The sequence below is a fragment of the Onthophagus taurus genome, chromosome 5, assembly GCF_036711975.1.
Source record: "Onthophagus taurus isolate NC chromosome 5, IU_Otau_3.0, whole genome shotgun sequence".
NCBI lineage: Eukaryota > Metazoa > Arthropoda > Insecta > Coleoptera > Scarabaeidae > Onthophagus > Onthophagus taurus.
In genome coordinates, this window is record NC_091970.1 from 1,414,718 (window position 1) to 1,436,032 (window position 21,315).

The 21,315-nt window shown below is 32.2% G+C and overlaps 3 protein-coding genes across 3 annotated transcripts in view; 1 reads left to right on the top strand and 2 right to left on the bottom strand.

The window, feature by feature from the left end:
* LOC111413529 (probable serine/threonine-protein kinase DDB_G0282963) overlaps positions 1-8,123 on the bottom strand; it is a 155,453-nt gene extending 147,330 nt beyond the window's left edge. The window contains exon 1 of the mRNA XM_071196088.1: positions 8,055-8,123. The gene's annotated coding sequence lies outside the window, so the exon portion shown is untranslated. The remainder of the gene's footprint in view (positions 1-8,054) is intronic.
* LOC111413531 (lethal (2) 41Ab) lies at positions 54-14,993 on the top strand. Its single transcript, XM_023044536.2, has 7 exons — positions 54-1,053; positions 8,184-9,031; positions 9,085-9,293; positions 9,344-9,559; positions 9,610-9,798; positions 14,310-14,468; positions 14,522-14,993. The coding sequence occupies exons 1-7, from the start codon at positions 59-61 to the stop codon at positions 14,759-14,761; spliced, it is 2,856 nt and encodes a 951-aa protein (XP_022900304.2). The 5' UTR covers positions 54-58; the 3' UTR covers positions 14,762-14,993.
* Positions 14,912-21,061, bottom strand: LOC111413573 (synaptogyrin). The gene is made up of 5 exons (XM_023044596.2): positions 20,729-21,061; positions 20,298-20,535; positions 20,110-20,249; positions 19,861-20,038; positions 14,912-15,842 (listed from the first exon to the last, which is right to left on the bottom strand). The coding sequence occupies exons 1-5, from the start codon at positions 20,828-20,830 to the stop codon at positions 15,811-15,813; spliced, it is 690 nt and encodes a 229-aa protein (XP_022900364.2). The 5' UTR covers positions 20,831-21,061; the 3' UTR covers positions 14,912-15,810.
* Between the last annotated feature and the right edge of the window lie 254 nt (positions 21,062-21,315).

Consider the following 21,315-nt stretch of genomic DNA (forward strand, 5'->3'; position numbering starts at 1 on the left):
AATGTTTCCATGGAAACTTTAGTTGCCATGGTAACGTAATGTTTTAATGACAGTAAAAATGGCTAGCGGAAGTGGTGATAACGGTGAAAAAGTTGAAAAAGTCGATAAGGGTGAAAACGATGATGATTCTTTGGATAAAAGCTTTGATTTTTTCGAAAATCAACCCCCGGTTGTGATTAAAAAATATTTTGTGACAAAGCGCGAAGACGGTGATGGAGATTCTCAACCGGGATCGCCTCGCGACGACGAAAAGGACGAAGAAACCAAGAAAAAAGAGGAAGAAGAAGCTAAAAAGAAAGCAGAAGAAGATGATGAAGCCGCAAACGCGGTCTTAGAACCCGAACATCCGCTTTTACAAAAGTTTCAACTCGCCTTAAAAGAGCACCTTTTAAGACAAATCGAACATTTAAAAAACGAAGCTTTCGAATACGAAGCCGGAGCTAAACTAAAAATCGGGGAGAAAGAATCTTTGGGTACTCAAGCTTACGAATTTCAATTAGGGGTTATAAAACAACAAAAAGATATCGACGAATTCGTGAGCGATTTGGAAAATATAACGGAAGCACGCGAAGAAATGGAGAATGAACTTCAAGAAAGCACCAAACTTTTTAACGAAGAAAAACAGCGAGAATTCGAAGCTGAAAAGACAGAGATCGAATTAAGAAAGGAAGTCGAATCGGTGCATTTATTAATGAACCAAATGCAAGAATGGGAAACTGACATCGAAAGCGAATTAAAAACGAATCAAAGAATTTTCGATAAAACCAGAAAAGATAAGTTGAAATTTGCCGAAGAAAAACGCGAACTCGACGTTTTAGTCTATAAATTAACGACGGAAATTTGGAAACTTGAAGCTGAATTAGAAACTATTTTGATGCAACTTAGGGTTAAGGAGGCAGAACGTGAAACTTTGGCGCAAAATTTAGCTATGAGTAATACTGATATTGAAGCGACGCAAGCTGAACATCGATGTTTAATTCGAGGATGGCACTCCGTTGTAATTGCTATTGGTGCTAGGGATAAATATTATAATCAAATTTATCAAGAGTTACAGTAAGTACAATTAAAGACGGTAGAATCTAAAAGGAGTAATACAAAAATGATCTATAACTAAAATCTAGCTAGTTCTAGTCCTAGCGTTAGTCTCGTTTTAATTATTATTCCAAAAATAATCTACCGAAAAAATTTCGACCCCAAACGAGGTGGTGTGTGTTCCAGACAGAATGTCACACCTTTATTTTTCCTACATAAAGAAATAAAGGCGTAACGTCCAGTTTAGAACATCTTTTCCGATTGGTCGGAACGGAACCTTCCTCTTCCCGCACGGCTTATTTCTGTTTCTTTTTAATTAACATATACAGGTGATTCTCAACTTATACGCATAAACTTGGTGATTTATTCCTAATTTTTTTTCACCAATTAGTGGTGAAAAAAAATTTTGAAAAAGTTTTTTAGTTTCCTAGCTATCCTTGAAATTAACTTTCAAATTAAGAATACATAGAAATTACTTGAAACTACGATGGTGATAAACAATTACAATTTCAAGCGACACACATATTCGGCGAGGCTTGGGCAAAATAGAGGAGCAGTTAGACCTTTACTTTACTTTTAGAACGGATGTAGAAGATTATGAGTAAGTTTGTTGTAAATTATGCTTTCTTGGTTCAAAATGACCAATTTTGGTGTGCAACATTTTTCTCTATCGATCATAACTTTTGAGTTGTAACAGATTTTTAATGTAAGTGTTCGATTTTCATATTTTGAAGATTATGAGTTACTTTGCAAAAAATGCAGACATGTAGAATAGATCTTTGTTATGGATTATGCTTTCTTGGTACAAAATCAACAATTTTTGTGGTGAACATTCTCTATCGATCACAATTTTTGAGCAGTGTCAGATATATTAGTGAAAGTGTTCGACTTTGATATTTGGACGATTATGGGTTACTTTGCAGAAAATGCAGACATGTAGAATAGATCATTGTTATGGATTATGCTTTTTTGGTACTAAATGAAGAATTTTGGTGCAAAACATTTTTCTCTATCGCTTATAGTTTTTGATTTATGGCAGATCTATTAATATAAGCGATCGATTTTGACATTTAGAAGATCATAGGTTGCTTTGCAGAAAATGTAGACATATAGAAGAAATCTTTGTTATGGATTATGCTTTTTCGATTCAAAATAAACAATTTTGGTGCACAATATTTTTTTGTATCAGTTATAGCTTCTGACTTATAGCAGATTTATGAACATAAGTGCTGGATTTGACATTTAGAAGATTATGGATTAGTTTTTTCAAAAAATGTAGACATCTAGAAGAAATCTTTGTTATGGATTATGCTTTTTTGGTTCAAAATGAACAATTTTGGTGCAAAATATTTTTCCCTACCGCTTATAGTTTCTGACTTATGCCAGGATTTATTAAGGTGTGTAATCGATTTTTACATTTAAAAGATCATAGGTTGATTTGCAGAAAATTCTGACATCTAGAAAAGATCTTTGTTATGGATTATGCTTTTTCGATTCAAAATGAACAATTTTGGTGCACAATATTTTTCTCTATCGGTTATAGCTTCTGACTTATGGCAGATTTATGAACATAAGTGCTGGAATTTGATATTTAGACGATTATGGATTAGTTTGCAGAAAATGCAGACATCTAGAAGAAATCTTTGATATGGATTATGCTTTTTTGGTTCAAAATGAACAATTTTGGTGCAAAATATTTTTCCCTGCCGCTTATAATTTCTGACTTATGCCAGGATTTATTAAGGTGTGTAATCGATTTTGACATTTAGAAGATCATAGGTTGATTTGCAGAAAATTCTGACATCTAGAAAAGATATTTGTTATGGATTATGCTTTTTCGATTCAAAATGAACAATTTTGGTGCACAATATTTTTCTCTATCGCTTATAGTTTCTGACTTATGCCAGATTTATTAATGTGTAATCGATTTTGACATTTAGAAGATCATAGGTTGATTTGCAGAAAATTCTGACATCTAGAAAAGATATTTGTTATGGATTATGCTTTTCTGGTTCAAAATGAACAATTTTGGTGCAAAACATTTTTCTCTATCGCTTATAGTTTCTGACTTATGCCAGATTCATTAATGTGTGATCGATTTTGACATTTAGAAGATCATAGGTTCGTTTGCAGAAAATGCTGACATCTAGAAGAGATCTTTGTTGTGGATTATGCTTTTTCGATTCAAAACGAACAATTTTGGTGTACAATATTTTTCTCTATCGGTTATAGGTTCTGACTTATGGCAGATTTATGAACATAAGTGCTGGAATTTGATATTTAGACGATTATGGATTAGTTTGCAGAAAATGCAGACATCTAGAAGAATTTGATATGGATTATGCTTTTTTGGTTCAAAATGAACAATTTTGGTGCCAAATATTTTTCCCTGCCGCTTATAATTTCTGACTTATGCCAGGATTTATTAAGGTGTGTAATCGATTTTTACATTTAGAAGATCATAGGTTGATTTGCAGAAAATTCTGACATCTAGAAAAGATCTTTGTTATGTATTATGCTTTTTCGATTCAAAATGAACAATTTTGGTGCACAATATTTTTCTCTATCGGTTACAGCTTCTGACTTATGGCAGATTTATGAACATAAGTGCTGGAATTTGACATTTAGAAGATTATGGATTAGTTTGTAGAAAATGCAGACATCTAGAAGAAATCTTTGATATGGATTATGCTTTTTCGATTCAAAATGAACAATTTTGGTGCACAATATTTTTCTCTATCAGTTATAGCTTCTGACTTATAGCAGATTTATGAACATAAGTGCTGGAATTTGACATTTAGAAGATTATGGATTAGTTTTTTCAGAAAATGTAGATATCTAGAAGAAATTCTTTTTATGGATTATGCTTTTTTGGTTCAAAATGAACAATTTTGATGGACAATATTTTTTTCTATCAGTTATGGCTTATGATTTATAGCAGATTTATGAACATAAGTGCTAGAAATTGATATTTAGAAGATTATGGATTAGTTTGCAGAAAATGTATACATCTAGAAGAAATCTTTGTTATGGATTATGGTTTTTCGATTCAAAATAAACAATTTTGGTGCACAATATTTTTCTCTATCAGTTATAGCTTCTGACTTATAGCAGATTTATGAACATAAGTGCTGAAATTTGACATTTAGAAGATTATGGATTAGTTTTTTCAGAAAATGTAGACATCTAGAAGAAATTTTTTATGGATTATGGTTTTTTGGTGCAAAGTGAATAATTTTGATGCAAAACATTTTTCTCTATCGCTTATAGTTTCTGACTTATGCCAGATTTATTAATGTGCGATCGATTTTGACATTTAGAAAATCATAGGTTGGTTTGCAGAAAATGCAGGCATCTAGAAGAGAACTTCGTTATGGACTATGCTTTTTTGATTCAAAATGAATAATTTTGGTTCACAATATTTTTCTCTATCAGTTATAGCTTCTGACATATCAGATTTATGAAAATAACTGTTGGAATTTGACATTTAGAAGATTATGGATTAGTTTTTTCAGAAAATGAAGACAACTAGAAGAAATCTTTGTTATGGATTATACTTTTTTGGTTCAAAATGAACAATTTTGGTGCAAAACATTTTATTCTATCGCTTATAGTTTCTGACTTATGCCAGATTTATTAATGTGCGATCGTTTTTGACATTTAGAAGATCATAGGTTGGTTTGCAGAAAATGCAGACATCTAGAAGAAATCTTTGTTATGGATTATACTTTTTTGGTTCAAAATGAACAATTTTGATGCAAAACATTTTATTCTATCGCTTATAATTTCTGACTTATGCCAGATTTATTAATGTACGATCGATTTTGACATTTAGAAGATCATAGGTTGGTTTGCAGAAAATGCAGACATCTAGAAGAAATCCTTGTTATGGATTATACTTTTTTGGTTCAAAACGAACAATTTTGATGTAAAACATTTTTCTCTATCGCTTATAGTTTCTGACTTTTGCCAGATATATTAATGTGCGATCGATTTTGACATTTAGAAGATCATAGGTTGGTTTGCAGAAAAGCAGACATCTAGAAGAAATCTTTGTTATGGATTATACTTTTTTGGTTCAAAATGAATAATTTTGATGCAAAACATTTTTCTCTATCGCTTATAGTTTCTGACTTATGCCAGATTTATTAATGTGCGATCGATTTTGACATTTAGAAGATCATAGGTTGGTTTGCAGAAAATGCAGACATCTAGAAGAAATCTTTGTTATGGATTATACTTTTTTGGTTCAAAACGAACAATTTTGATGTAAAACATTTTTCTCTATCGCTTATAGTTTCTGACTTATGCCAGATTTATTAATGTGCGATCGATTTTGACATTTAGAAGATCATAGGTTGGTTTGCAGAAAAGCAGACATCTAGAAGAAATCTTTGTTATGGATTATACTTTTTTGGTTCAAAATGAATAATTTTGATGCAAAACATTTTTCTCTATCGCTTATAGTTTCTGACTTATGCCAGATATATTAATGTGCGATCGATTTTGACATTTAGAAGATCATAGGTTGGTTTGCAGAAAATGCAGACATCTAGAAGAAATCTTTGTTATGGATTATACTTTTTTGGTTCAAAACGAACAATTTTGATGTAAAACATTTTTCTCTATCGCTTATAGTTTCTGACTTATGCCAGATTTATTAATGTGCGATCGATTTTGACATTTAGAAGATCATAGGTTGGTTTGCAGAAAAGCAGACATCTAGAAGAAATCTTTGTTATGGATTATACTTTTTTGGTTCAAAATGAATAATTTTGATGCAAAACATTTTTCTCTATCGCTTATAGTTTCTGACTTATGCCAGATTTATTAATGTGCGATCGATTTTGACATTTAGAAGATCATAGGTTGGTTTGCAGAAAAGCAGACATCTAGAAGAAATCTTTGTGATAGATTGTACTTTTTTGGTTCAAAATGAACAATTTTGATGCAAAACATTTTCTCTATCGCTTATAGTTTCTGACTTATGCCAGGTTTTGTTAATGTGTGATCGATGTTGACATTTAGAAGATAATAGGTTGATTTGCAAAAAATGCAGATATCTAGAAGAGATCTTCGTTATGGACTATGCTTTTTTGATTCAAAATGAACAATTTTGGTTCACAATATTTTTCTCTATCAGTTATAGCTTCTGACTTATATCAGATTTATGAACATAACTGTTGGAATTTGACATTTAGAAGATTATGGATTAGTTTTTTCAGAAAATGCAGACAACTAGAAGAAATCTTTGTTATGGATTATACTTTTTTGGTTCAAAATGAACAATTTTGGTGCAAAACATTTTTCTCTATCGCTTATACTTTCTGACTTATGCTAGATTTATTAATGTGCGATCGATTTTGACATTTAGAAGATCATATGTTGGTTTGCAGAAAAGCAGACATCTAGAAGAAATCTTTGTTATGGATTATACTTTTTTGGTTCAAAATGAATAATTTTGATGCAAAACATTTTTCTCTATCGCTTATAGTTTCTGACTTATGCCAGATTTATTAATGTGCGATCGATTTTGACATTTAGAAGATCATAGGTTGGTTTGCAGAAAAGCAGACATCTAGAAGAAATCTTTGTTATGGATTATACTTTTTTGGTTCAAAATGAACAATTTTGATGCAAAACATTTTTCTTTATCGCTTATAGTTTCTGACTTATGCCAGATTTATTAATGTGCGATCGATTTTGACATTTAGAAGATCATAGGTTGGTTTGCAGAAAATGCAGACATCTAGAAGAAATCTTTGTTATGGATTATACTTTTTTGGTTCAAAATGAACAATTTTGATGTAAAACATTTTTCTCTATCGCTTATAGTTTCTGACTTATGCCAGATTTATTAATGTGCGATCGATTTTGACATTTAGAAGATCATAGGTTGGTTTACAAAAAAGCAGACATCTAGAAGAAATCTTTGTTATGGATTATACTTTTTTGGTTCAAAGTGAATAATTTTGATGCAAAACATTTTTCTCTATCGCTTATAGTTTCTGACTTATGCCAGATTTATTAATGTACGATCGATTTTGACATTTAGAAGATCATAGGTTGGTTTGCAGAAAATGCAGACATCTAGAAGAAATCCTTGTTATGGATTATACTTTTTTGGTTCAAAATGAATAATTTTGATGCAAAACATTTTTCTCTATCGCTTATAGTTTCTGATTTATGCCAGATTTATTAATGTGCGATCGATTTTGACATTTAGAAGATCATAGGTTGGTTTGCAGAAAAGTAGACATCTAGAAGAAATCTTTGTTATGGATTATACTTTTTTGGTTCAAAATGAATAATTTTGATGCAAAACATTTTTCTCTATCGCTTATAGTTTCTGACTTATGCCAGATTTATTAATGTGCGATCGATTTTGACATTTAGAAGATCATAGGTTGGTTTGCAGAAAATGCAGATATCTAGAAGAGATTTTCGTTATGGACTATGCTTTTTTGATTCAAAATGAACAATTTTGGTTCACAATATTTTTCTCTATCAGTTATAGCTTCTGACTTATATCAGATTTATGAACATAACTGTTGGAATTTGACATTTAGAAGGTTATGGATTAGTTTTTTCAGAAAATGCAGACAACTAGAAGAAATCTTTGTTATGGATTATACCTTTTTGGTTCAAAATGAACAATTTTGGTGGAAAACTTTTTTATCTATCGCTTATAGTTTCTGACTTATGCCAGATTTATTAATGTGCGATCGATTTTGACATTTAGAAGATCATAGGTTGGTTTGCAGAAAAGCAGACATCTAGAAGAAATCTTTGTTATGGATTGTACTTTTTTGGTTCAAAATGAACAATTTTGGTGCACAACATTTTATTCTATCCGCTATAGTTTCTGACTTATGGTAGCTTTATGAATGTAATTGATCGATTTTGACATTTAGAAGATCCATCCTAGATTTAAACTTCTAGAATAGATCTTTCAAGCTATTAGTACTACCACTATCTCTACTAGCAACACTAGGCCTAGAACAAGAATGTTTTGGGCTTACCCGTGTGTCTTCAGACCCATGCGTGACGTCACGAACGGTCCATCGAGCTGTTCACCCATTAGATTCTATCGTCCCTGTGTAAAACAAAAGAATTTTAAATTTAGATATTTAATTTTTATATTTATATAGGACAGCAAATGAAAAATTAAGAAGTATAATAACCGAAACGGAACAATTAAAAAAACTTTGCAAAACAGAAATGAACATAAACGAGTCATTAACGATGTTTAAAGCAAGATTAGAAAGCGATATAAGCGCGTGTAGACACCAAGTTGACGTCGAAGAATCAAAACGGCTCGCTTTGGAAAGAGCGGTAATGCAAGTTCAAGCAATAGTTGATCAAACAGAACGAGATTTACAAAAAGCAGCGATAGAAAATCACGTTTTAACCAAGCAAATCAACGCAACATTGCACGATATCCAAAAGTTTGATGTGAAAAAGCACGAAATTGAAGAAGCGATAGTGACGGCGCTTCAAGATCAAATAACCAACGATAAAGCATCGAAATACATGGCGAAAACGTTGCGGGAAGTCCGAGAAAAAAATCGGGTTTTAGAAATATCTTTAAGCACAACTGAAAATAAAAACGCAAAAATTCTTATGGATATTGAAAGCCAAAAAAGGTTCAACGCTGAACTTGAAAGTCATTTAAAGGAGTTGTTGGTGCAACAAAACGAGGTTGAGATGAAATTGAATTCCGTAATCAGCCAAAGTGAATATTTGGTGAATTTAACTGCGAAAAGAGAACGAGATGTTCACGTTTTGAACCAAAAATACGAGGCTTTAATGGAAAGGGCTGGAAATGTGGAAAGAAGTCCTCACGAATTAAAAATTAACGCTTTAGAACAACACATTGCGGAAGTACAAGAAAAAAATAAAGAGTTACAAAGATTTTGGTTAAGAGAACAAAGCCACGTTGTATTTTTATCGGAACAACGCCAACAACAAATTCACGACAGCAATCTATTAAGAAAACGTAAATTTTATAATAAGTAATAAAAAAAAATGTTTAAGAATTTTAATTTTTAGAAACAATGATTCTCGAGCAAAGAAATTTAAAAGTGAACGATGAATTAGATTTGTATAATAAACAAGAGGCGAATATGACGAGGTCGATTAAAAAGTTACAAAATCAAATTTTAAATTGCACCGAGCAATTAGGGAAAAAGAAAAGCAGCAAACAATTTCTCGATGAAGCGAATGAAATGTTTCAGAATGATTTTACTTGCCGATTAAAAGTGATTAATTAATAAAATATTAATTATTATTACTTTTTTAAATATTTTAGGATTTTGAAATGTCAATAATAAAATTAGAATCGGACATACAAGACTTACAAAACGATATTCAACAACTCAGCACCGACCTAATCGATAAAAATCGCGAAGCTTTAGAATGGGAGAAACATTGGAAAATGTTGGTTGAAACGAAAAAGAATATCAATGACGCGAAATCGGCGGGTGGGGAGGTTGGAATGATGAGAAGTGAAATTCATAGGATGAGGGTAAAAATGATTCAAAATGAGGAATTAAATAATTATCAAATTTTTTTTAGGTTAGATACGGTCAATTAAAGAGGGCCCAAGACAAACTAATTCACGATTTGGATCATTGCATCTCAAGGAGGGATGCGATTGTAACGAACGCGGAAGCTCGAGAAAAAAAGAGCAAAACGGGACAAAGCGGGATTATTATTGCGAGGAAATTGGATGATGCCAAAAATAAATTGAAGCAAATGCAAGATGTATGATTTTTTTTTAACTTTATATCATAATATTCACCATTAAGTTGGCACAATTCAAACGAATATCTCTGCTATATCCGGTTATCTCATATCAAGCATTTTCAATTTCAGAAAAGCTTAATTTGCTTAATTTTTCCTTTGGCTTAATTTGCCAAAGGAATATCCTAGCATTGGTGATATTTAGTCAAAACTGTTCAGAATAGGAAGTAGGAAATTTTACATGTAATGATTACAAAGGTATGGCAAAAACAAGGTATACCAAAGAAATGGAACAAGGCAATAATATGCCCCATATACAAAAAAGACAAACTGTGCCAAAAGAAGTTCATCCACATAAAGAAAAGATTTTAGGACTTCCAGCATGGAATTACTATAAAGATTTAAGAAATATGACAAATACTGCTATAGACAGGAAAAAGAAAGCTATAACGCATGGATTGGTATCAAATCACTTGGGTTGAATAACATTAAGCACAGCATAATTGCTGGATATCTCCGTAATTCTGACAAGATAAACCACTTTTTTTTTGTAAACTCCATAGCGCAAAATGCATCAGTTATGAGTCCTGATTCAGGATAATTAACTTTCTGACTTTTATATGAATAATAAGTTGATTATAGTAGACGCCACGAGAGCTGGCAGTAAATCATCATTTTCCGCTCTTACAAATGCCATACGTAGTTCACAAACCGCTAGAGAGTAATGTGTGTTGGAAAGAGATAGCATTAGTTTAATATGTCTGGTGTACAATTCAAATGGCCACGTCGAAAAAGTACGTCTGTTCTTCTAAGGGATGTCACTCTATGATTATAACCTCAAATCGAAACGTCTTGTGAGCGTTGTCATGAATCTGTTAGTGTTTTCACAAGCTGAAAATGTTTTCTTTGAAAGCAAAATCATTAAATTAATATCTTTGACAATGTTTGACATATAACCTCCATTACTAACATAACCTACATTTAAATGTATGTGGTGAAATAATCTAAGTTAACCCAGTTAATGACATTGATATTATGAAAAGCATATCTTCAATAAAAAGTAATTCTACAGATATAGATAGATGGCCAGATCATTTCGATTCGAATTAGTTATCTTGAAACAGAGTGAATGGGCTGAACGCAACACTGGCGCGGGCGGGGCGCTACAATGAGGTTCCATAAAGATAAAATCTTATAAAGATACTGCGACCTCGGCTTGAAGATACTACATCGCAACCTTGTTACGCACATAGCTACTATATATTGACGTAAGGAAGACGTATTTTTGCTGATTATAAAGTTGTAAAGACGAGACGCTTGCGGGCGAGACCCTACAATGAAGCCCCATATAGATAAAAAGTTATAGAACTACTGCCTCAGCCGCAAACGACCTCGGCTTGAAGATACTACATCGCAACCTCGTTATGCACATAGCTACTGTATATTAACGTAAGGAAGACGTATTTTTGCTGATTATAAATTGTAAAGACGAGGCGCTACAATAAAGCCCCATAAAAATAAAACGTTATAGAGCTACTGCCTCGGCCGCAAGCGACCTCGGCTTGAAGATATAAACCCGAAAACTTTTTTATATAAACAGCAATTGCAAGCTGAGGCAAGGAAGATATATTTTTAACGTTTATTAGAGTTTATAGCCGAGGTCGCTTGCGGGCGAGGCGCTACAATGGGGTTCTATAAAGATAAAACCTTATAGAGATACTGCCTCGGCCGCAAGCGACCTCGGCTTGAAGATATAACCTCGAAAACTTTTTTATATAAACTGCAATTGCAAGCTGAGGCAAGGAAGATATATTTTTAACGTTTATTAGAGATATTATAGCCGAGGTCGCTTGCGGGCGAGGCGCTACAATGGGGTTCTATAAAGATAAAACCTTATAGAGATATTGCCTCGGCCGCAAGCGACCTCGGCTTCAAGATATAACCTCGAAAACTGTTTTATATATACTGCAATTGCAAGCTGAGGCAAGGAAGATACATTTTTAACGTTTATTAGAGTTTATAGCCGAGGTCGCTTGCGGGCGAGGCGCTACAATGAGGTTCTATAAAGATAAAACCTTATAGAGATACTGCCTCGACTTAAAGATACTACATCGCAACCTTGTTATGTACATAGCTACTGTATATTGACGTAAGGAAGACGTATTTTTTCTGATTATAAAGTTGTAAAGCCGAAGCGCTTGCGGGCGAGGCGCTACAATGAGGTTCTATAAAAATAAAAGCTTATAGAGATACTGCCTCGGTCGCAAGCGACCTCGGCTTGAAGATACGACATCGCAACCTTGTTATGCACATAGCTACTGTATATTAACGTAAGGAAGACGTATTTTTTCTGATTATAAAGTTGTAAAGCCGAGGCGCTTGCGGGCGAGGCGCTACAATGAAGCCCAATATAGATAAAACGTTATAGAGCTACTGCCTCGGCCGCAAGCGACCTCGGCTTCAAGATATAACCTCGAAAACTGTTTTACATAAACTGCAATTGCAAGCTGAGGCAAGGAAGATATATTTTTAACGTTTATTAGAGTTTATAGCCGAGGTCGCGTGCGGGCGAGGCGCTACAATGAGGTTCTATAAAGATAAAACCTTATAGAGATACTGCCTCGACTTAAAGATACTACATCGCAACCTTGTTATGCACATAGCTACTGTATATTAACATAAGGAAGACGTATTTTTGCTGATTATAAAGTAGTAAAGATGAGGCGCTTTCGGGCGAGGCGCTACAATGAAGCTCCATAAAGATAAAACGTTATAGAGCTACTGCCTCGGCCGCAAGCGACCTCGGCTTCAAGATACAACCTCGAAAACTTTTTTATATACACTGCAATTGCAAGCTGAGGCAAGGAAGATATATTTTTAACGTTTATTAGAGTTTATAGCCGAGGTTGTGTGCGGGCGAGGCGCTACAATGAGGTTCTATAAAGATAAAACCTTATAGAGATACTGCCTCGACTTAAAGATACTACATCGCAACCTTGTTATGCACATAGCTACTGTATATTAACATAAGGAAGACGTATTTTTGCTGATTATAAAGTTGTAAAGACGAGACGCTTGCGGGCGAGACGCTACAATGAAGCCCCATATAGATAAAAAGTTATAGAGCTACTGCCTCGGCCGCAAGCGACCTCGGCTTGAAGATATAACCTCGAAAACTTTTTTATATAAACTGCAATTGCAAGCTGAGGCAAGGAAGATATATTTTTAATGTTTATTGGAGTTTATAGCCGAGGTCGCATGCGGGCAAGGCGCTACAATGAGGTTCTATAAAGATAGAACCTTATAGAGATACTACATCGCAACCTTGTTATGCACATAGCTATTGTATATTAACGTAAGGAAAACGTATTTTTGCTGATTATAAAGTTGGAAAGACGAGGCGCTTGCGGGCGAGGCGCTACAATGAAACCCCATAAAGATAAAACGTTATAGAGCTACTGCCTCGGCCGCAAGCGACCTCGGCTTGAAGATATAACCTCGAAAACTTTTTTATATAAACTGCAATTGCAAGCTGAGGCAAGGAAGATATATTTTTAATGTTTAATACAGTTTATAGCCGAGGTCGCGCGCGGGCGAGGCGCTACAATGAAGCCCCATAAAGATAAAACGTTATAGAGCTACTGCCTTGGCCAGAAGCGAACCTCGGCCAGAAGCGAACCTCGGCTTGAAGATACAACATCGCATTGGGTTAATTAAGTTATCATGTCCTCATATTCTTTTATATTTGACCATTGCTCTGGTTAGACTGTTATCAAAAATTAAGAACCCTACTGATTTTAGACAAAAACGGTATCTTGCCGTCTGGATTTAGACCAGGTTTCAGTTCTACCACCGCATTAATTTCCATTATAGATCATGTTGTATCTGAAATAGACAAGGGAAATGCCACAGTTTTGTATCTTGTAGATTTTTCCAAAGCATTTGACACAATCAACCAAAACCTACCGTGTTCTATTTTACAATATGTTGGTCTGGATTGCTGCGCAGTTATTTAGAAAATCGTCGACAATCCGTTATTGTTGGTGACAGTACCACAAGGATCCATTCTTGGACCTCTTTTGTATACATGTCATTTTAAAACCTGCATAAAATATTGTAGATCATATTTTTACGCTGATGATACTCAACTGTACTGCTCTTTTCCGCCGTCTGATGCGACAGCTGCTTGTGAACGCATTAACTCTGATCTTCAGAGTAAAGCTGATATTTCTGAACATCATAATCTAACCCATCAAAGACTGAATTAATTCTTTTTGAACCAACACAAGTAATTAACCTTCGGCTTCATTTGACTACCTTTTTATAGATGCTATTGACGATAGACGAGTGAAGCCCCAATTTTGATACAAACTTGTTTTGAACATATTCAAATTTTAGTCATAGCAAAAAATAGTCCCTTTAATACATACAACGGTCTTGGTAAATCTTTCTGAGGAGTTAATTGTCTAAGAAATACATTACAAACGCTTTACAAAATAAATTATTAATAATAGTTTAATAAATTTTTATAGGATGTTGAAAATTTGGAAGCTCAAATAGAACGTGTTAGCGAAGAAATTAAACAAGCTGAAGAACAAATCGCTTCGTTAGAAGTTGAAACTGAAAGTATTGTACAAAAACAAGCAGATTTAAAGGAACAAATTGAAGAAGAAAAAACCGACAAACAAATGGTAAAATACCATAAAATACCAAACATTAATAAACATAAATTTTTTAATTTTAGAAATTGGATCTTCTCGCTTTGAATCAGCGCAAATTAAAAATTTACGTTGAATTAGCTAAAGGTAGAAAACCTTTCTTAACTTATAAAACTGATTCGAAGATAATGGAGGAATACACGAAGCAAAAAGATATTAATACGCGATTACAAGCGGTGGTTCAAGAGTTATTGACTGAAATTCCTGACCATAAACACATTTTTCAACGTATAATGAATAATTTAAAATTATCGACTATTATTTGATTTTTTTTTTGAATAAAAGGAAAGTTGACAAAAATTATGGAAAGAAAATGAAACGTGATTTAGGTTGGGTTTGGTTTGATTTGGATTCGATTTGGATTGATGGGTTTGTATTATTTATTTCTTTTTTATTAAAAAAAAAATATAAATAAATAATTTTTGATAACATTTATTTGTAACTTATCGTAATGTTTCGATTTTACAAATATACACCCACAATATAATATTCAATCGATTTTTTTTTCTTATTGTAATTACAATAATCAATGAAATTAACCCAAATTTTTTTTTTAAGTAAAATAATACTTTGATGAAATAAATATTTTAAAAAAATCAACAATTATACTCAACACTCCGTCTTTTTTTCCTTTATAGAAAAAAAAAGTACATTTTGTACAATTAATTACATTAAAGTATATTATTATTTCATTTTGTTAAATATATCTACATTTTATTGCCGAAAACATTTCCATAATAAGTATCTAGATGTGAACAATACTAAAATGCTGCTGCATTTACTACATTGTAACCCCTACTTATTATACAAACTGTATACAAGCTTAATTTCATGGTAAAATATCAATTAAGAAATAAAATCGAGTCTAATTTGTGCTAGAAGCTTCTTTTAATACTTAGTTAGTATTTTTTATCTTTACACAGACTTCTAAACATTTATTCACGAGAATCCCATTTAAAATCGCTAAATTAAAAATAAAATAAAGCTAGTTTCTTGGCAAATCAAAAAAATATATCACAAAGTCAAATCTAACCAAACTTTCTTAACGTATCAAAGAAAATAAATAAAATGTCTTTTTTTTCACCTCTTTTCATCAAAAAATACTTTTAAGTATTCCTTAAATATATATCGTTATATTTATAATTTTTCCATCATTTTTAACTTTCCTTTTATTTCTTGTTTTTTTTTTACTATTACAGATCTATAAGTACTGATAACATTCTTTTTTTAATTTACTTACATATAATACTACCTGATATAACATCTTTTTTGTTATTTCCTGTTAATGATAAATCCAGTATATATTTATTTCTTTTTAATAAGCTGGTGCTTGAAATTCGCCTGAACCTTAAAAAAAATAAAAAAGTTAATAAATGTTGAAGTTTTGAAGTAAATATTATTCAAAAATGATCAATTTTTGTTTTTCTTCATGTTAAATTAACTAATTAACTAAATACAATCGATTTTCAAAGTTAATAAATGAAATTGAGGTTAAATTGACAGTTACTTAGGTAATTCATTGGTACCAACTTTGTTTTGATTTAAAATAGGTTATGTTTCGCTTTTGATTTGACATTTAATTAATTGTCATTAAAAATAACATAATCCAACTAACTAAAGCCATGTATGTCGATGTTTTGAAGTAAATATTATTAAAAAAGATCCATTTTTGTTTTTCTTCACATTAAATTGACTAATTAACTAAATACAATCGATTTTCAAAGTTAATAAATGAAATTGAGGTTAAATTGACAGTTACTTAGGTAATTCATTGGTACCAACTTTGTTTTGATTTAAAATAGGTTATGTTTCGCTTTTGATTTGACATTTAATTAATTGTCATTAAAAATAACATAATCCAACTAACTAAAGCCATGTATGTCGATGTTTTGAAGTAAATATTATTACAAAATGATCCATTATTGTCTTTCTTCATGTTAAATAAACTAATTATGTAAATACAATCGATTTTCAAAGTTAATAAATAAATAAATAAAAATGAGGTTAAATTGACAGTTACTTTGGTAATTCATGTTGGTAACAACTTTGTTTTGACGTTTAAAATAGGTTATGTTAATAACATTATTAAACATTATTGTCATTAAAAATAAAATAATCTTCGTCTCTATAATTATCAAATAGTGTTTAAACGCTTTCTAGATAGTGATAAAGATTTCCAGAAAATTTTTAAAGATGTCCAAAAGTGTTCAAAAACTTTTTAATGATTTTTGCTCGTTTCTCAAGACGGCTAAACCCAAATCTTTCTAGTTCTAGTGTTAGTTCTACTTGTAGTAATAAATTAGGGGACTTTAAAGATGTCCAAAAATGTCCAGAAGCTTTGTAATGATCTCTAAAATTATCAAATAGTGTTTAAACGCTTTCTAGACAGTGATAAAGATTTCCAGATGATTTTTAAACATGTCCAAAAACTGTTTAATGATTTTTCGCTCGTCTCTCAAGGCGGCTAAACCCGAATGTTTCTAGTTCTAGTGTTAGTTCTACTTGTAGCAATAAATTTGGGGACTTTAAAGATGTCCAAAAATGTCCAGAAGCTTTGTAATGATCTCTAAAATTATCAAATAGTGTTTAAACGCTTTCTAGACAGTGATAAAGATTTCCAGATGATTTTTAAAGATGTCCAAAAACTGTTTAATGATTTTTCGCTCATCTCTCAAGACGGCTAAACCCGAATGTTTCTAGTTCTAGTGTTAGTTCTACTTGTAGTAATAAATTAGGGGACTTTAAAGATGTCCAAAAATGTCCAGAAGCTTTGTAATGATCTCTAAAATTATCAAATAGTGTTTAAACGCTTTCTAGACAGTGACAAAGATTTCCAGATGATTTTTAAACATGTCCAAAAACTGTTTAATGATTTTTCGCTCATCTCTCAAGACGGCTAAACCCGAATGTTTCTAGTTCTAGTGTTAGTTCTACTTGTAGTAATAAATTAGGGGACTTTAAAGATGTCCAAAAATGTCCAGAAATGTCCAGAAGCTTTGTAATGATCTCTAAAATTATCAAATAGTGTTTAAACGCTTTCTAGACAGTGATAAAGATTTCCAGATGATTTTTAAACATGTCCAAAAACTGTTTAATGATTTTTCGCTCGTCTCTCAAGGCGGCTAAACCCGAATGTTTCTAGTTCTAGTGTTAGTTCTACTTGTAGCAATAAATTTGGGGACTTTAAAGATGTCCAAAAATGTCCAGAAGCTTTGTAATGATCTCTAAAATTATCAAATAGTGTTTAAACGCTTTCTAGACAGTGATAAAGATTTCCAGATGATTTTTAAAGATGTCCAAAAACTGTTTAATGATTTTTCGCTCATCTCTCAAGACGGCTAAACCCGAATGTTTCTAGTTCTAGTATTAGTTCTACTTGTAGTAATAAATTAGGGGACTTTAAAGATGTCCAAAAATGTCCAGAAGCTTTGTAATGATCTCTAAAATTATCAAATAGTGTTTAAACGCTTTCTAGACAGTGATAAAGATTTCCAGATGATTTTTAAAGATGTCCAAAAACTGTTTAATGATTTTTCGCTCATCTCTCAAGACGGCTAAACCCGAATGTTTCTAGTTCTAGTGTTAGTTCTACTTGTAGCAATAAATTTGGGGACTTTAAAGATGTCCAAAAATGTCCAGAAGCTTTGTAATGATCTCTAAAATTATCAAACAGTGTTTAAACGCTTTCTAGACAGTGATAAAGATTTCCAGATGATTTTTAAACATGTCCAAAAACTGTTTAATGATTTTTCGCTCATCTCTCAAGACGGCTAAACCCGAATGTTTCTAGTTCTAGTGTTAGTTCTACTTGTAGTAATAAATTAGGGGACTTTAAAGATGTCCAAAAATGTCCAGAAGCTTTGTAATGATCTCTAAAATTATCAAATAGTGTTTAAACGCTTTCTAGACAGTGATAAAGATTTCCAGATGATTTTTAAACATGTCCAAAAACTGTTTAATGATTTTTCGCTCATCTCTCAAGACGGCTAAACCCGAATGTTTCTAGTTCTAGTGTTAGTTCTACTTGTAGCAATAAATTTGGGGACTTTAAAGATGTCCAAAAGTGTCCAGAAGCTTTCTAATGGTCTCTATAATTGTCAAATAGTGTTTAAACGCTTTCTAGACAGTGATAAAGATTTCCAGATGATTTTTAAAGATGTCCTAAAGCGTCTAAAAGCTGTTTAATGATTTCTCGCTCGTCTCTCAAGGCGGCTAAACCCGAATGTTTCTAGTTCTAGTGTTAGTTCTACTTGTAGTAATAAATTAGGGGACTTTAAAAATGTCCAAAAGTGTCCAGAAGCTTTCTAATTGTCTGTATAATTATCAAATAGTGTTTAAAAGCTTTCTAGACAGTGATAAAGATTTCCAGAAGCTTTTTAAAGATGTCCAGAAGTGTTCAGAAACTTTTTAATGATTTTTGCTTGTCTCTCAAGATGGCTAAACCCGAATGTTTCTAGTTCTAGTGTTAGTTCTACTTGTAGTAATAAATTAGGGGACTTTAAAGCTGTCTAAAAGTGTCCAGAAACTTTCTAATGGTCTCTATAATTGTCAAATAGTGTTTAAACGCTTTCTAGACAGTGATAAAGATTTCCAGATGATTTTTAAAGATGTCCAGAAGCGTCCATGTCGTATTTTATGGAATTCTGAACATTGTACTTATGAATGCATATGAAATTTACGTCATTAATATTGTGAAAAGTTAAAACAGGTTTCAAGAAGAAAACATGGCCTTCTTCGAAACCTACCACAAAGAATTTGTGATAACATCGCGAAAAGTGCTGTGTCGATTGCGTTGAGGACTTGTAATTTCCAAATTTGACCTAAACATGTTTTCAATGATACATATATTTTGACTAATAATTGTATTCATTAATGTCAAAATTTGTATCTAGAAGTATTTTTTATTAAATTTTCTTTCCAGTCGCTTTCTATTTTGAACAGTTTAGATTTTCAAACCTAATAAATAAATAAATAAAAATGAGCTTAAATTGACAGTTACTTTGGTAATTCATGTTGGTACCAACTTTGTTTTGGCGTTTAAAATAGGTTATGTTTCGCTTTTGATTTGACATTTAATTAATTGTCATTAAAAATAAAATAATCCAAATGGCTAAAGCCATGTATGTTGATGTTTTTGAAGTAAATATTATTAAAAAATGATCCATTTTCGTTTTTCTTCATGTTAAATAAACTAATTAACCAAATACAATCGATTTTCAAAGTTATAAATAAATAAATAAAATTTAGGTTAAATTGACAGTTATTTTGGTAATTCGTGTTGGTAACAACTTTGTTTTGGCGTTTAAAATAGGTTATGTTTCACTTTTAAGTAATTAAATCATTAAAAATTAATAAAAATAATTACCTCTTTGATTTATACCAGCAGAAAAAGGTGGTTGCTGATATTGTTGGTCCATCATATCCGGCCCGCCGGGATAACTGGGATAAGATGTCGGTAAAGTAGAGTCCGCTTCGAAATTCGTTGCAAAAGCAGCATCTGCACCTTGTCTAAAACGTTGATAAGCGAACCATGCACACCCAGCCTATACACAATTCATTATTATGTTTATTATTAATTATGAAATAAATTAATTTGATTAAAAAATTAACTTACCCAAGTAAATATAGAGAAAAAAGAAAATGCGATAGCAGCTTGAACATTATTCACTCCATAACCATTGGGAGGTGTTTCAGATTTTCCCCATTGTCTGGTTAGGTACCAAAATCCAACGAAAAATAAAAATGACCAAAATCCTAAAGACATTATTGATTAGATAAATTTGATTTAAATTTGAGTTTTACCTGAGAATCCCAAATCGCCTAATACGTAATGTTTGCGAGTTTTAACCGACGACATCTGCTCAAATAAATATTCTCCAGCTAAAAACCCCATACTGGCCAAAAAGGCTATCACACTTATTCCAACCCCATAATTACAAGCATTACTATCATTATTATACAAGCATTCTTCCTTTTTCGTGGTTGGATTCTTAATCCATCCTTGTGAAGATATACAGCCGAAAATTATGATTGAAAAGAGCTATAAAATAAAGAAATTTATGCAAAACGACGCTAAACAGCAATCAATAACAAAAGAAAGAAAAATAGAAATCTTCTTTTCATCTGTCAAAAATGCTCGACTAAGAATCGATTCGTAGCTACATTCACACAATACACACGCTAATTAATTTATAAAAAAATCTTTAATTTCATTTTTAATTTTCCTTACTCACCCAACAAACGGCCCTTAAAATGACTTGGGGCCGCCGAATAAAACCGATCGGGTCGAAGGAGCCGCCGGCCTTTCCACCGCCGTAAGCGCCCAAACCCTCCATTGGAGCCCTCCCACCACTAACACAACACACAACAAAAAGAAAACTTCCTCTTCCTCGTTAAATTTTACGTATGTAAGCGGGGATTTCAAAAAAAAACTGTAATCCAATTTCTATTGTAAGGAATTTTGGAATTATTTCGATCTAGCTTTAAAAAAAAATTTGCTATTAACGGACGTTCGACGTTGAGAGGAGTCTTCGTCGGTGGTGGTTGATTTTTAGGGGGACGAATTTACTGCGCATGATTACCGGACATGCGCTTTAAAGGGGGAAGTTTCCGGTTTCTTAAGTGGGGGGAATAATTCTGGATGTAATCGAAGGGTTATTGGGGAGTCGATAAAAAAGGAAACTATTTGATTTAAACCATTTTGACATATTAAAAAAAAATATGTAATTTGAATAAAATATGCATTTTGGATGTAAATTCATTTTTACAAAGAAATGGAGAATGATTTTTGACTCATTTGCACTTGGATGATGAAGTAGAT